We start from the raw sequence: 15,941 nt of genomic DNA, 5'->3' as shown, positions 1-15,941 counted from the left end.
TCACCGCTTCATGAGTTCCCAAAGACTGATTTTGGGGCAGCCTTTTATGAATGAGTTGGGACTGTATGTACCATGGAGACATCAACTGTCCAAGTATAAAGAAAGTCAGCACTGTTTTGGTCTGTGTATCCAGCATCTCTTGGCTGAGCTAAATGGTCAGCGTAGCTGCTATTTAATTATAAATATACCTGCTTACCTACTGGTAGCAGTTACGTAACTGATCCTTTGAGTAAAGGAGAGGTTAATCCAGGTGAAGTTTCGTCTTTTGGTTAAAAAACCCAATACTTCAGATGTTCTGAATTGCAGCAAGATGCTAATGATCAACTGTTGTAGTTTAGGGATTTTGCAGCTGTTCTTGCTGTTTGGTGCTGGGGAGGATTCCAGTGTGTACTGATGTTAATCCATAAGACGATCTCATTATTTTGAAATTTTCAATAGCAAGTTACAACAAAAACCTATAGGGAAATGTGATTTTTTTTTTTGATGCACCTGCTTTTTTTTTTTTTATTTGGATGCTTGGCAGCCAAGAGATTTGGTTTAAGAAGAATGTTATAATTATCTGGACCATTATCTCCTGATGAATTTATTTCTAGTTAAATATATTTCTCAAAAGTCAGGCGTATATCATATATAAAATCACAGGGGGTGACTTTTAGACTTTATGACCTGAAAGATATTTATCATCTTTTATTCTGCAGGTTAGGATTGAGCAGGTGATTGTTGCTGAACCAGGAGCAGTTTTACTGTACAAGATTTCTAATCTTCTCAAGTTCTACCACCATACAATCAGGTATGCAAAATTTGAAAGTATGTTAACGATGTCTTTTTTTATAATAGGTATGAAGATTAATACAGTACAAACACTATTTTCTTGTCTTAGTTTATGCTCTGTACTGTAGAATCAAAGAAAAACATGCATGATATCAAACAGATGTCATTTATCTGTTGTTATTCCTCTATTTATATAGCATCTACATTGGAATACAGCATGAATTTGCCACATAAATTCTTTTTTATTTTTCCAGGTAGATACTGATTGTGCACAAAAAGCTATACAAAACATTTAAGATGACAAATTCAAGTACCCCTTTAGGAAAATGCTAGAATGAAAATTACCTCCAGAATAGTGATTTTTTCCTTCATTATGCAAATATATTATGATGCCGTCTTTTTATGTTGCGTACTTACATTTTTCTATTGGGAAGATACTTTCCTCATTCCACATCCCTCTGTTCAAGGTGCACACATTGTCTTCCAACCTGCCAAATGCCACCACAGAGACTGAAACCAGAGAAAAGCCAGAAACTCTGTTTTTATGTATTGTGGCATTATACAGTGGTTCATTTTGGTTAGAAGCTGAAATAACAGGAAAACCTCCCTCTGCAATCCTGAACTGAACTGCTCTGAGACAATTTGAGTCATTAACGTGATGATTTGAGCTTACCTTCAGACTTTTAGATAATGGCCAAACTGGGATAAGCGGTTCTTGGCCAGCCACGTGTGTTCTATGGTGGAACACGTACAAGACTTTTGATTTGGTTCGATTTTTGGTAATATTGAGCAAAGTATATTTTATTCCTAATCTCACTTTTAAAAACAGCTAAAAGATTTTTGCTGGCCTTTTTCTGTCTCCAAAAATCTGTTTCCCAGTAGTTATAAAGCTATGTGCAATTGAAAATGTGATGGCAAAATGGAAGGTCTTGGGCAATCTTACCTTTTGCTTTCTCTCCTGGTAACAGCACATTGTTTAAAGATAGTTGAAGTACCTTCTGTCAGCTGAATAATTTTAACTGTGTAGGGGAAGTACACCTAACTAATTAAGGGAAAATTGAGTTTGAGAAATGTCCTACTAAATGGAACAGGATTATACTCTAAAAATCAAGCTACAGGCGCAAATTAGTCCCTTTATGACACAAAGGTTTACCTGCTATTATTTGTAGGTTAGAATTACTTTTACTTTAGACAGAAGATGGATCCATGGTGTATAACCAAAGGTGTATAACCATTTAGTGTGGTTTAAGGTTTATGAAACATTGGTGCTACGTATAGCTTGACACTTGGAATAATAGAGCATGAATTCTTGTGTTTCTGGAGATGCCTAACATCCCAATGAAGCAGTTCATTTCCCTAGAGGGCAGTAAGACAGAATAAAGTTATCAAGCCTTTTGTTTGCATAATCTATGTTTGCTATAGCAGAAGCAGAGTTACAAAATAGCAAAGCGAAAAAATCCAGTAAATTTTAGAATTATATCCAAAAGTTTCTGCCAAGCTTTAGGTAGGCTGTACTTAAAAGTAATAATCTCATTGTTTGACTATATAGTTGATAATGTTTGTTCTCTCGGTCATTTTACTTATGAATTAATCGCTTAGGCCCGATATGGAGAAAGGTTCCCTGTAATGATTTGTTTTATGTTTTCAACTTTCAATGAATTGTATTTGAAATTTCGTCTGGAGTATCTGACTCTGTCCTGTGCCTAGCCTCCCTTTGTGTTAACGAAATAATCTTAATTTTGTTTTCAGTGGTATTGTAGGAAACAGTGCAGCCACACTGCTGACAACAATTGAAGAAATGCATTTGCTGAGCAAGAAAATATTCTTTAACAGCCTGAGTCTTCATGCCAGTAAACTAATGGACAAGGTTTGTTTCAGAATCATGCGACTTTCATGTTTCAGAACAAATACTTTTATTTTTCTTAGTCTAGTAAGATTATTAGATGCACAGTTGTTTTTATACTTCAGCTTTTCCCAAAGGTTGACGTACTGTCCTTTCTATAGATCTTAAGGAACTACATGGAAAATTTCCTTTGTATATTTTAATTCTTGTGATAGTTGTGTTGTTATGAAAACTTTCCGATTGTTTGCTACCACCTATGGCTGCAAATACTTTCATAAGCAACGTTTGTTTACGGAGCAGCAGAGCAGCTTGCAGATTTTTTAAATCTCTATGTCAAATTAAAAAAAATTCTGTAAGTGCAGTATAGCAAGGTCAGCTGATTGAGCTATAGATGATCTGTGTCAGTGCAGCATTAGATCAGTGCTTGCTTTCTTGGAGTTATGAAGTATATCCCAATATGGTAAACTGTGTAAAAACAAAATCTGCATTTTTCTCTTTTTTTAGTAAAAGCAGTTTTCCCACATGAACGTTGCTGCCATTAAAAGCAGAATATACGTTCGTTATTCCAAACGACCCTACCTAAGCTAGCATCACTCTCTGTATCTTTTTTTTCTCCTGTAGATTACTTTGAATTGTATTATTGCTGAACTTCCTACAATTCAGTACTTAATACTATGCTTGTTGAGTTCTCCCCGCAGTATTCATATCAGGTTGCTGTTTGTGGATCCACCCGTTAAATCTCACCTTTCTGCAAAGTCAAAGCAAACTGTTAGGCTAGAAGTCCCTTCCCCTTTCTTAGGGATCAGCTCTTCATCCAGCCTTCCTTTTTGAGATATGAAGAGTTGGCGAGCTCCTTCAACCAGGAAGAGGTGACTTTCTTTATTCCAACTTATTGCACAACCCAGGTTCATCAAGAAGGTTCCACGTTATTGGTTTCTTTCCAGTTTAAGAACATTTTGTGAAAGTGGAAAACGAAACAGTCAAGTTTTGTAAGTGAATTTCTAAGTTAATTGTACGTTACCTACAAGAAAAAACACAAGATAGAGGCAGATCTGCAGAAAGTATTCTGAGTGCAAAACCCTGTAGTTTTCTCACCGTTCAGTGGGTCTTTCTGAGTTTGGTACGTTTTGTTGTTCTATGATCCCAAGATGGTTTTCTCACTCTGTACCATTTGCCTCTGGCCCTGTTTTCCTGTCTTTTTACAGTGGCTGAGGACTTTCTCAAAGGAACAGTTGTTCTTCCTTTACTTCCTATTTCCACAACGCTTCCCTTCCTTCTATTTCAGTGATTCCTTTCGGTGGTTTCATACCCCCCATCAGGTGACTCGTGTGGTTGCTGCCACTTCCAGTCCATAACGTTAAAGTCTGCTTAGTGCATTCAGTTTGTGCCCGTGGGGTGTTTCTGTTTGAATGCAGTGCTCTGCTGTTAATGTTTCTTCAAGGTTCAGTTAAAGCTTGAGTTTATAAAATCTGTAGTGAAGGGACAGTATGATTTAACCGAAAATGAGCAAATAAAGCTTATGGTTTGCTGTAGGTGTATGCTGCCCGTATATTAATTCTTCAAAACTTTTTTTTTGCCTAATACCTAAACCAAAATATCTTATTTGTGTATTTTGTTCTATTTACGAAGAGAAATCAGTGATGGACCTTATCAAAGACATATGACTACTCTATACTTACAAAGAACATACAAACAAGATAGTGCTTAACAAAAAAAATTTCTTGGCTTGCAACTCTAAGTGAGCTCAGTATCCAAAGGCTATGCCTTTTTCTGTCCTTAGTCAGATTTTCTTCGTATCTTTTTTCATATTTTATACTGCATTCATCCTTCTCTGTCTTATATCTTTACTCAAACAGGATCCAGCATAATTTTTCTACTCGTATAACTCAAACTTTGTACCTTTGGTTTGGGTGATACACTGTTTTCAGTTTGGAGAGAAGATTAAAATTAATAAGGAGAAGAAAGAATGATGAAACAATTTTGATCCCCCAATTAATAGTATATATTTTCTGTATCCTCACCGTGGGGAGGTTACAAAATCCTCCTCCTTTGTTCTGTTCCCCTGCCTCAGTCCTGAGCCTGGCCGTAACCGGCTGTAGACGCTGCCGTTGTTTTTTAAAGGATTTGAAATTGGTTTTACTGACCCTAAATAAAGGTGGTGATTGCACTGCCACCTTCAGTGACACTTTGCTGAAAGGTATTCAGGATAATGAATGGTGTACCAAGCCTATCAGGTAATGTAAAAAGATCATACTATTGCTCTACCTCATAAGCACATTTTATAAATTAAATTTGAAACATTGACAAGAGTATTATTTTACGTTTCATATATGCTCTGTGAAGATTTTTCTGCAGGATATAATTGAGGTCAAAAGCTTAGAGAGGCTCAGAAGAGGATTAGATGTGCGAGTAATGAAGGCAACCACATTTATTAATCTGTATGCTTCAGGAGTTAACCACTAGGTAACTCTCTGAGTGAGAAGGAATCTTACTATACTGATGTGTAGTTCTTGTAACAGGGAGTTTTAGACAGTTCTTTGAAGCATCTTGTATCATTTCCTCCTGTGAATGAACTACTAAATTGAGATCGTAATATCTTATATTCTCAGGAGTGAAATTAGTTTTACTTCACAAAAAAAATACAAAAGCAATAGGTTGAATTACGCTCTGAGAAACATATAAGGGAAAGACCCTTATTGTGTCACAAATTTAATTTTCCTATTGCTTTGTTTCTTGTGTGTTAAAATACAAATAACCAACTTATATGCTTTTTCCATATGTCTTCATTCATTTAGCAGTGAATGTCATGATGCTTCTGCATTGTGAGAGGTCTCAAGGCTGCTTTTTATCATTCAGTTTTTTATTAATGTGTTTCAGACCAAAAGTGTGTGTATGCGTGTAGGATTCTCTTCACATTCCAACCTGTTTACCAGCTGTTTGCTAACTATGTATGGATCAGTGCCCTGCAACTGTTTTCAGAAATGTTTTGATTTTCGGAAATAATTAAGGCACTGGAAAACAGACCCTTTGTGCTTACAGTATGGAATTATAAAGGCTTTGTTGCTGGTCTCCTGGTATGCACCTAGGTGCTTAGGAATACTTGCTTATAAAATTAATAATATACTTATCACTTTGGATAATCTGGTAATCATGGTTTTCCTCATTTCTAGAGTGTTGCTTATATTTTGCCTTTTAAAGGATTTCTAAGCCTGTCTCAGAGAATACGAACTATTAAGCTAACTATTAGTTAGCTTAAAATATATTTCTTAAAGCAATTTAAATAACTTTGGAAATAGATTAGCAATACCAGTGGGGAGTTTTTATTTCTATAATCTAAGTGCCTCCTTTGTTTGGATCATTAGAAGTGAATAGAGTCTGTGTGAATTACACCATTTTCATATTCCCTCAGCATCATTAGTTGTTACTGATAATCTAGAAAGTCTGAATGGAAATCAATTCTAAGAATTTTACCTAATTTAAAGAAGTTTTTGAATGTTTTCTTACTGTTCATAGCTACCAAATTTCAGAAGTTTTAATTATCATTGCCAGTGAATTTTTAGCTTGTCAGGGTTTCTTTAAACCTATGCAAATTCTTATCTGCTGTTGTTTGGGGAGAACTGTCTAGATTAAACTGGTGTGTTCCTTGCGTCTTGCTATAGTATACTTTTTTTTTTTTTAAATATCTGCAGTCTATCTAATAAGTCTGATAAGTTCTGGTAAGTCGGAATAGTATTAAGGCAAAGCTTACTCTTGGGTAGAGGTAGCTAGAAGTATTTTAGGCAAGGCTAAATATGCTAACTCCTCAAGACCACTTACTTTGGATTTAGAAGAGCAGTAGGATAAGACTTTGAGTTTGGTTTCATCGTAACAACAGACAGTTTAGTTCTCTAGATTATTGGTTATACTGGATTGAGCGTTATCTTCAAAATTCCTGGAATTTTTTTCTTTGGAATATATCCTGATGGGAAACTGAGACTTCAGTTGGTTCCTTGGAGGATAAGAAAATAGCTTTGTATTCAAATCTATTTTGAGGTTTATTAAGTAAGGAGTGTCACAAGCACAGAGCTGTATGAAAACTTAAAGACAGTATTAGGCTTGGATTCTCCCTCTCCCTCACTGTCATCAATGTAAATGGTGCAGGGAAATCCCTGGTTACTTTAGATTGCTTATTGACTTGCTCAGAAGCCCTTACGTATGAACATTTTTTTTTTCGTTACATCAGGAAACCTGAAGCATTCTAGCTGTAATCTGAAACAAGATACTCATCAGTTCTCAGAACTTCACATTCTTCAGCCTGAGAATCCCTTTTCTGTTTTCATTCACACTCCTCAAATTATTCCTTAGGATCTGAAATCTATGTAACACATGTTCATCATGCTGCCTAAAAGTAGATTTGTTCTGAAAGAAAGGCAATGCACAAGGCAGTCTCTTTTGTCTCCTATAGTCCTTGAAACCTGTGGTGAAGTTTGGTAGCAGAGTCATTACAAAGCAACTTTTGTTTTCAGGGATTAAAATGCCATTCACTACTTTGAGATTCTCAGGTCCTCGTAGAGCTCAGTGGTGACAACACGTAGAAGCTGTGCATCATGACACTTCTCCTGGGTTGCCAAACAGTCACTGCATCAGCTTTTATTGCAGTCTCTCCTTTGCTTTGTTGTATGGGCTCTTATCCTTCAGAGGCAGCGCTGGGCAGTCCTTCCATTGCTTTCTAGCTCTAGTGATAACATGTTTAGCTGATTCCTTCTTACACAGAGTATCTTTATTGCTCAACCAGAAAGTTGTTTGCCCCATGATTATTGTTCCTGTTCTGAATAAACCTTCTTGTATTTGTTTCTTTTATGCTTTTCTTGGACCCGGAACAACCATGCTAGTAAAGCAGTTTAGAATATGTATTCAGTCCTTAGGTATCGTCTGATATGTTTCCTTTGACTCTGTGTTAATAAATCAAATGTTTAGGGTTTGGAGATTCTTGTGTGTTCCTTAGGTGGACAGCTGAGCTGCTGGCCTTGAAGGCCCAACACTTATGAAAGGTGGTGAAGGGTCTGGGAGCCCAGGTTGTTTTCTCCTCAATCTTGCCTGTGAGGGGAAAGGACAGGAGGAGGAGTAGACGAGTTTTCCAAGGTAACAGCTGGCTGCGCCGCTGGTGTTGGCAACAGGGCTTTGGTTTCTATGACCATGGGACCCTGTTTGAAGATCAACAGCTGATGGGGAGAGATGGGATCCACCTTACCAAGCGGGGCACGCGTGTCTTTGCCAACAGATTGGCCAGCCTGGTAAGGAGGGCTTTAAACTAGGCAGGATGGGGGAAGGGGAGTGGTATAGTGGCAGGGGAGTCAGTAAAACACCGCTCAAGTCAGGATGCCTCCAGCGGGTGCATACAGCCAGGGGAGACAGCATGGGACATGGCTGTGGAGGATCCTCTTGCACCTCTCCTGGGAAGCCTGCGTGCTTGAGTGGCTCTCTGAAATGCCTGTATACCAATGCACGCAGCATGGGGAATAAGCAGGAAGAGTTAGAGATCTGTGTGCGGTCTCAGGGCCATGATCTCATTGCAGTGACAGAGACATGGTGGGGTAGTTCACATGACTGGGATGCTGTCATGGATGGCTATGTGCTTTTTAGGAAAGACAGGCCAGGAAGGCGAGGTGGTGGAGTTGCTCTTTATGTGAGGGAGCAACTGGAATGTATGGAGCTCTGCCTCGGGGTGGATGAAGAGCAAGTTGAGAGCCTATGGGTAAGGATTAAAGGGCAGGGTAACATGGGTGACACTGTTGTGGGGGTCTACTACAGGCCACCTGACCAGGAGGAAGTCATCGATGAGTCCTTCTACCGACAGCTGGAAGTAGCCTCACGATCACAGGCCCTGGTTCTCATGGGAGACTTCAACCACCCTGACATCTGTTGGCAAGACAGCACAGCTAGGCACAAACAGTCAAAGAGGTTCCTGCAGAGCACTGAGGATAATTTCTTGACTCAGGTGGTGGAGACGCCAACGAGGAGAGGTGCAATGCTAGACCTTGTACTAATGAACCAAGAAGGTCTAGTTGGAGAGGTGAAGGTTGGAGGCAGCCTTGGCTGCAGTGACCACGAGATGGTGGAGTTCAGGATCCTATGAGGAGGGAGCAGGGCAATGAGTAGGATTGCAACGCTGGACTTCAGGAGAGCTGACTTTGGCCTCTTCAGGGACCTACTTAGGGGAATCTCCTGGGGTAGGGCCCTAGAAGGAAGAGGGGTCCAAGAAAGCTGGTTAATATTCAAGCGTCACTTCCTCCAGGCTCAGGATCAGTGCATCCCTCTGAGGAAGAAGTCCAGCAAAGCGGGCAGAAGACCTGCATGGAGGAGCAAGGAACTCCTGGCAAAACTCCAGCAGAAGAAGGAAGTGTACAGAATGTGGAAAAGGGGACAGGCCACTCGGGAGGAATACAGGGACGTTGTCAGAGCGTGCAGGGATGTGACAAGGAAGGCTAAGGCCCAGTTGGAATTAAATCTGGCAAGGGATGTCAAGGACAACAAGAAGGCCTTCTTCAAATACATCTATAGCAAAAGGAAGACTGGGGAAAACGTGGGCCCGCTGCTGAATGGGGCAGGTGCCCTGGTGACAAAGGATACAGAGAAGGCAGAGTTATTGAATGCCTTCTTTGCTTCCGTCTTCACTGGTAAGGCCAGTCCTGAGGAATTCCAGACCTTGGAGACAAGAGAGGAAGGCTGGAGAAAGGAAGACTCTCCCTTGGTGGAGGAGGATCAGGTTAGAGATCTTTTGTCCAAACTTGACATCCATAAATCCATGGGCCCTGACGGGATGCACCCACGAGTGCTGAGGGAGCTGGCGGATGTTATCGCTAGGCCACTCTCCATCATCTTGGAAAGGTCCTGGAGATCAGGAGAGGTGCTTGAGGACTGGAAGAAAGCCAGCGTCACGCCAGTCTTCCAAAAGGGCAAGAAAGAGGAGCCAGGAAACTACAGGCCTGTCAGCCTCCCCTCCATCCCTGGCAAGGTGATGGAACAGCTCATCCTGGAGGTCATCACTAAGCATCTGGAGGACAAGAAGGTGATCAGGAGTAGTCAGCATGGATTCACCAAAGGGAAATCATGCTTGACCAATCTGATAGCCTTCTATGACGGGAATGACTGGCTGGGTAGATGAGGGCAGAGCAGTGGATGTTGTCTTTCTGGACTTCAGCAAGGCTTTTAACACTGTCTCCCATCACATACTCCTAGGTAAGCTCAGGAAGTGTGGGCTAGATGAGTGGACGGTGAGGTGGCTTGAGAACTGGCTGGATGGCCAAGCTCAGAGGGTTGTGATGAATGGCGCAGAGTCAAGTTGGAGGCCTGTAGCTAGTGGTGTCCCCCAGGGGTCAGTCCTGGGTCCAGTCTTGTTCAATGTATTCATCAATGACCTTGAGGAAGGGACAGAGTGCACCCTCAGCAAGTTTGCTGATGATACAACAGTGGAGGGGAGTGGCTGACACACCAGAAGACTGTGCTGCCATTCAGAGGGACGTGGACAGGCTGGAGAGGTGGGCGGAGAGGAACCTCCTGAAGTTCAACAGAGGCAAGTGCAGGGTCCTGCACCTAGGCAGGAATAACCCCAGGCACCAGGACAGGCGGGGGCTGACCTGCTGGAAAGTAGCTCTGCCGAGAAGGACCTGGGAGTGCTGGTGGACAACAAGTTAAGCATGAGCCAGCAATGTGCCCTGGTGGGAAAGGAAGCTAAAGGTCTCCTGGGGTGCATGAGGCAGAGTGTTGCCAGCAGGTGGAGGGAGGTGATCCTGCCCCTCTACTCAGTCCTGGGGAGGCCTCACCTGGAGTCCTGTGTGCAGTTCTGGGCTCCCCAGTACAAGAGAGACATGGCCCTGCTGGAGAGAGTCCAGCGGAGGGCTACCAAGATGATTAGAGGGCTGGAGCATCTCTCCTATGAAGAAAGATTGCAAGAGCTGGGCCTGTTGAGTCTGGAGAAGAGAAGACTGAGAGGGGATCTCATCAACGTGTACAAGTATCTGAAGGGGGAGTGTCAAGAGGATGAGGCCAGCCTCTTCTCCGTGGTGCCCAGCAACAGGACAAGAGGCAACGGGCAGAAACTGAACCACAGGAAGTTCCATCTGAACCTGAGAAAAAACTTCTTCACTGTGAGGGTGACAGAGCATTGGAACAGGTTGCCCAGAGAGGTGGTGGAGTCTCCTTCGCTGGAGATATTCAAAAGCCGTCTGGATGTGATCCTGGGCAATATGCTCTAGGTGACCCTGCTTGAGCAGGGAGGTTGGACTAGATGATCTCCAGAGGTCCCTTCCAACCTAAACGATTCTGTGATTCTGTGATTCTCTGGAGCTTGCCTGGTAGATTTGCACTCAAGTTTCTTATGCTGCTGCTGTCTTAACCAAAGTGATCTCAATTTGTAGAGTAAACTTAGTCCGTAGTAGACACATAACAGGTGTAACCACTAGGATGAAATATCCAGATATCTTTTCCCAAGATTCCACCTCTTTAGTGCTTTTTCTCCACCTCCTTGCCAATGAGGTTCTTAAAGGACTCCGTTAAAAGCAGATTAGGCCCTTTAAAAAGCTGTCAACCTCTTGTTTATCGTTCTGGGCAGTATTTTTGAGGAGGAATGTTTTTAAATTACTTTCTTGTTTTACTTGATATCACCATAACTTCATAATCTTCAGGTAGGGAAGTATATAAATAGTTTTGATTGCTTGATTGTACAGGATTTTCAGTGCTTGCAGGTGCACATATGAGCTTCCAGCAAAGCTGCTCTACTCCACTCCAGTCCTTGCTAGAACTTAATGTATTTGATAGGAGCAAAAATTGTGTGTGATTTTCTTCTTTTGCATTTAGCCCTCTTCATAAATGAGAGAGGGAAGCTATTAATGTACCATATACTCTCTTCTTGATTGTTGATACTGCCACTTTTTTGTGCTTCCCTTTGCTGTTTATTAAATCCTCCAAGACATCATTTCCGCTACTTTCTCTCATAGGCTAAGACACCTGCTTTGGATTTTATCTTGGGAGGAAGATTATTTACTTAGTAATTATTCCTCCCTGATTGATACGCAAAACTTTGCAGTTCAGAGCTTGAGAGTTTAAATGACGACACAATCTTTTATACTAAAACTTGTGTACTACTTTCGGTGTCCATTGTTATTTCAGAGAATTGATTTCTGTTTTGTATATTGGATTTTTAAAATTAGGAATTTGGGGAGGGTTTTTTGGATGGGTGGACATCTAGTTGACCTTGCTTTCGCAGAACTGAGAACTGCTGCTTGTAACTTAGTAGTGTCTATAATTAGACACTTAGTACTGTGTCAACAGTACTAAGCTAGCCGTTATAGAACTTTTCTGAGAGTCTTTTAGTTAGAAAAGAGCTCCTGTCTGGCTTGCATTTGAAGTTGCTACTTCAAAAATAGAATTCAGCATGCATTTCAAATCTATTACTCTGGAAACAGCATTAGATATAGTAATATTTTAGTGCATATAAAATATTCAGGGACTCATTTTCTTTTGTTTTCTTTTTAATTGGAATAACAACTTAGTTCTCATAAATTGATGTTGGTGAGTTCTTCTCTAAATTAAGATACTTTATTTTTTAAATTTTCATTCTTTAATTCGGAAATAACATTTCTACCTATATTGATGTAAAAAAAGAGAATGTTCAAAACGGCTTTAGCATTGCTTTATTTTTGCTCCCGCTTACTGGTAATTCTACCTTTGCTGAAGTAGTCAGGAATTTCAAGCTAACCTCCAGTAAAATATAATGGTCTTAACCTTTTTTCCTTGCAGTGTTTTCTTCTTCCGTAATGTTGTTCCCATTTAGAAGACAGTGAATTTTAAAAGAACAGAATAAATGGAAGATGAAGCTAATTTAGAAGCTTCTGACTATCAGTTACTTCAGGGAACAAAAGTTCAGGCTTCTTTGCACAGAAATTATCTTTGCCGTGATCTTTGTGTGTGTTGGAAGTGAAAACCCCATCAGGCTCTAGTCTCAAATTAATGCCAAAATATCCATGAACACGGTCTAGTTCAGGTCTGAGAACAGTGTGTCCAGGGCACAATCAATACCCCTAATAATAAACAAGAATAAACAGGAAGTCACTCGCTGCTGTAAATTTCAGTAAATTTTGGTACTAATCAGCACTGAATAAGTGCCTTTTCTGAATTACTGTTTCTTCACTACTAGGAGAATACTCATTTTAAACTTTCAAGACTGTTTAGGCTGAACGACAATTGTTCTCTGAGATTATTAGCTTTAGTTTTCCACTAGTTCCCCCAATTCAGTGTAATATCTCTAGGAAAGCAAGTGTGGTGAAACACTTTGTATCCAGAGGGATGCACTAAAATTTTTTTTTTGATCCGTCCTAGCAACAATGTGTGGACATTTGGAGTATCTTCAATGTTTTCTAAATGTACCAAGTGTGAAAGCTGGACCAGGTTCAAAGGAAACAGACTTAAATTTCTTCTTTCCCTAGTGGCATGCTCTTTAGGTACAGATTCGTGTCAAGGCGCCTCTGGAATGCTGTGCTCGAAAGAAGTCTGTTACGCTCTCCTTGAATTCTTTGGCCATCAATCTCTGCCTCTTTAATCTCCCCCCGCCCTCAGCCCTGAAAACTCATTTCATTTATTATGCTATTAATGAATAGTTGTTATTCCGGAAGGTATGGAACATACTGCCTGTGGCAGTAGCGTATGGTCCATCTAAGGTTACCTTCTTTCCTTGTTGACCTGGAGTCTTAAGAGGTCTGCGGAAGTGCATAGTGCCTTGCTTTGCTGCACTCAGATACCTTGAGTGAGATGGTCAGGCTAGTCCCAAGGCAGGGCAAGCATAGCTCTCCCTTATCCTGGAAAGAGATTGTGCCTTGAGGTGCTCACATGCTCTGTATTCCTCAGGTTCTCCTTACTCCCCATGATCCAGCCATATCTGTATTTGCCCTGGGGCAGGCAGGAGACAGAGAAAAGAAGGAAAAGGAGTGTTGTCAGGAAGAACTGAGGCCAGCGAGCTGGGTTTGGGTGGGGAACTGGAGGCAGCTGGAAGCCGATTTGGGGCTACATTGAGAAGGAGAAGCTGCAGCTACATTTAAACTGAAGCACTAGGAATGTGCTTGAGGAAAAGTATGCTAGGTTGCATATTACATAAAGATTTTACAAATGATACAGTGGCTATTTGCCTGTTACAATGAAAGTCTGAAATATGTTAAAAATAGCACAGACTTTTAGTTCATTTCAGGTACTTTATAACCTGCCTCAAAAAGTCGGGGGCGGGGGTGGGAGGGGGGGAAGAGATTCTCTAAACTTTACGAACTTTTTTCTTTCTATTTTTTTAAACATCCCTGATTCACATTTCTCATGTTTGAGATAAGCCTGCATGTCAGTTCTTGCAGTATCATCACAGCTTATATAGGCATACTTAGGTTATTTTGTACCCAGTTAACTTATGTAGCAGTAATTTAAGATACAGACTTGGTAGCAGTTGAGCCTGTTGCATATATGACTCTGGCTGCCCATAGCAGCTCTCATACCCGGTCGCTCAGCATGACAGTGGCTATGCAGCCTTATCAAGAAGCCGTTTAGCTTCATCCAGGCATTGCAGGATAGGCCTGATATCCCAGAGCTCCGCCTGCACTAGGTTCTGGAGTGTTTATGGGAAGTCCTGCTCAAGGTGAACTCAGTGGCACCAAGCAACATGGCTGTTGTTTGGTACCCAGTCTAACAAATATAGAGTTGTAGTTTGTCTAGCTTGCTAGATTATAAAATAGGCACAGTTTGAGTGGAAAGAGGAATTCAGTTTTGCTTGTTTGTCATTGAACGAGATGATTATGCTGAAAGTTGCAGGCAATTATTACCTGAAAAATACTAGATCTCAACTGTCAGAAGTTGAAGTCGTTCTCTGCAACATGTGACTTTGCTATTAGCTGGTTGTATGTGTCTTACCAGATTGCATATTGTTTGCTGTAAATGGAATACAGAAAAAAAGAGACTGTCTTGTTCCTTAGGTTGAACTCCCACCTCCAGATCTTGGCCCAAGCTCTGCACTAAATCAAACGCTTACCTTGCTGCGGGAGGTTCTGGCATCTCACGACTCATCTGTTGTTCCGTTGGATGCCCGTCAAGCTGACTTTGTGCAGGTATAAGGATGTTTGACAGCTTAGGAAAAAAAAAAAAAAGCTAGTCTTGGTACACAAAAGATGGGTGAAACATAAGTCTTTTTTTGTCTACTGCCATTTTGGAGACTTTTCCCAAACCCCGGTTTTTAACACGAATAAGATGGTGACTAACAAAGTGGGTAATTACAGTACAGTATGGAGTGCTAGTCTAACACAGTATCTAAATTCTATTATCCAATTACTACTCCATTAAGTAAATACTCCCTGAAGATTGCACAGTTGCCAATTATCTAATGTGGGTTACTCTTCCTCCTGCTAGGTTAGAATCTGTTCTCTCAGGTTTTTGTACTTTACCCATCACTATGGTAGCTGATCACCTGCTGACAAATCCAGTAGAAAACTGCTTTCACAGTTGGAAACTCTCATTTCTCTTTATTCTGCTTTGGGGAATAAATGTGTGATAGAGACAGAATGAGCTGGAAAGCCTCATATTACATGACTCTCCCATCCCACCTTCCCCTTGTCTGTGTTTTCTGTTTTAGGTTCTGTCTTGCGTGCTAGATCCATTATTACAGATGTGTACTATGTCTGCTAGTAATTTAGGGACAGCTGATATGGCAACCTTCATGGTAAATTCGCTTTATATGATGAAGACAACTTTGGCTCTCTTTGAGTTCACTGACAAACGTCTAGAAATGTTACAGTTTCAGGTAAGCATTAACAGCCCAAATAGAAAATGAGCTTTTTCCTGATTTTGCAGGCTGTAAGCTGTGAAATGAGCATACTTATAATATTTGTTTTGCTTCAAGTCTAAATCAAGGGACCGTTAGGATAAGAAGTGTTCTCACCTGGTCTTGGTTGCAATCTCTGTTATCAGAGCTGATGAGGCACAATGTGTTTTATAATTTTATTTAAAAAACACAATTTTATAAAACAACAACGAAAAGATTAGAAGATGGAGTGCTTTTTTTGTTTTTAGTTACAGACAAACTCATATCAGTGAAAATTTCTGTTATCCTAATCATTCTAATACTTGTCTGCAAACTGCATGAGATGAAGCAAATGAAAGTCGAAGGCTCTTAACAGTCAAATAGTTGGCTGTATTCCATCATAGGGGGGTGCTAATATTAGAATACAGCATAGATTAACTTACTATTTCAACGTTCCCTTCTTCCCTTCCTGTCTCATTTGTTTGTTGGTTTCACTTAACATGTCAGGATAATAGTTTATAT

General features: G+C 40.6%; 1 protein-coding gene across 1 annotated transcript in view; it reads left to right on the top strand.

Moving 5' to 3' along the window:
• COG6 (component of oligomeric golgi complex 6) overlaps positions 1–15,941 on the top strand; it is a 63,301-nt gene that overhangs the window by 33,442 nt on the left and 13,918 nt on the right. The window contains exons 12-15 of the mRNA XM_068929963.1: positions 699–790; positions 2,521–2,638; positions 14,599–14,730; positions 15,252–15,419. Coding sequence (XP_068786064.1) covers positions 699–790; positions 2,521–2,638; positions 14,599–14,730; positions 15,252–15,419 — 510 coding nt within the window. The remainder of the gene's footprint in view (positions 1–698; positions 791–2,520; positions 2,639–14,598; positions 14,731–15,251; positions 15,420–15,941) is intronic.

Source organism: Struthio camelus, chromosome 1, assembly GCF_040807025.1.
Source record: "Struthio camelus isolate bStrCam1 chromosome 1, bStrCam1.hap1, whole genome shotgun sequence".
Classification (NCBI taxonomy): Eukaryota; Metazoa; Chordata; class Aves; order Struthioniformes; family Struthionidae; genus Struthio; species Struthio camelus.
This window is presented reverse-complemented; position numbering and strand designations above follow the sequence as displayed.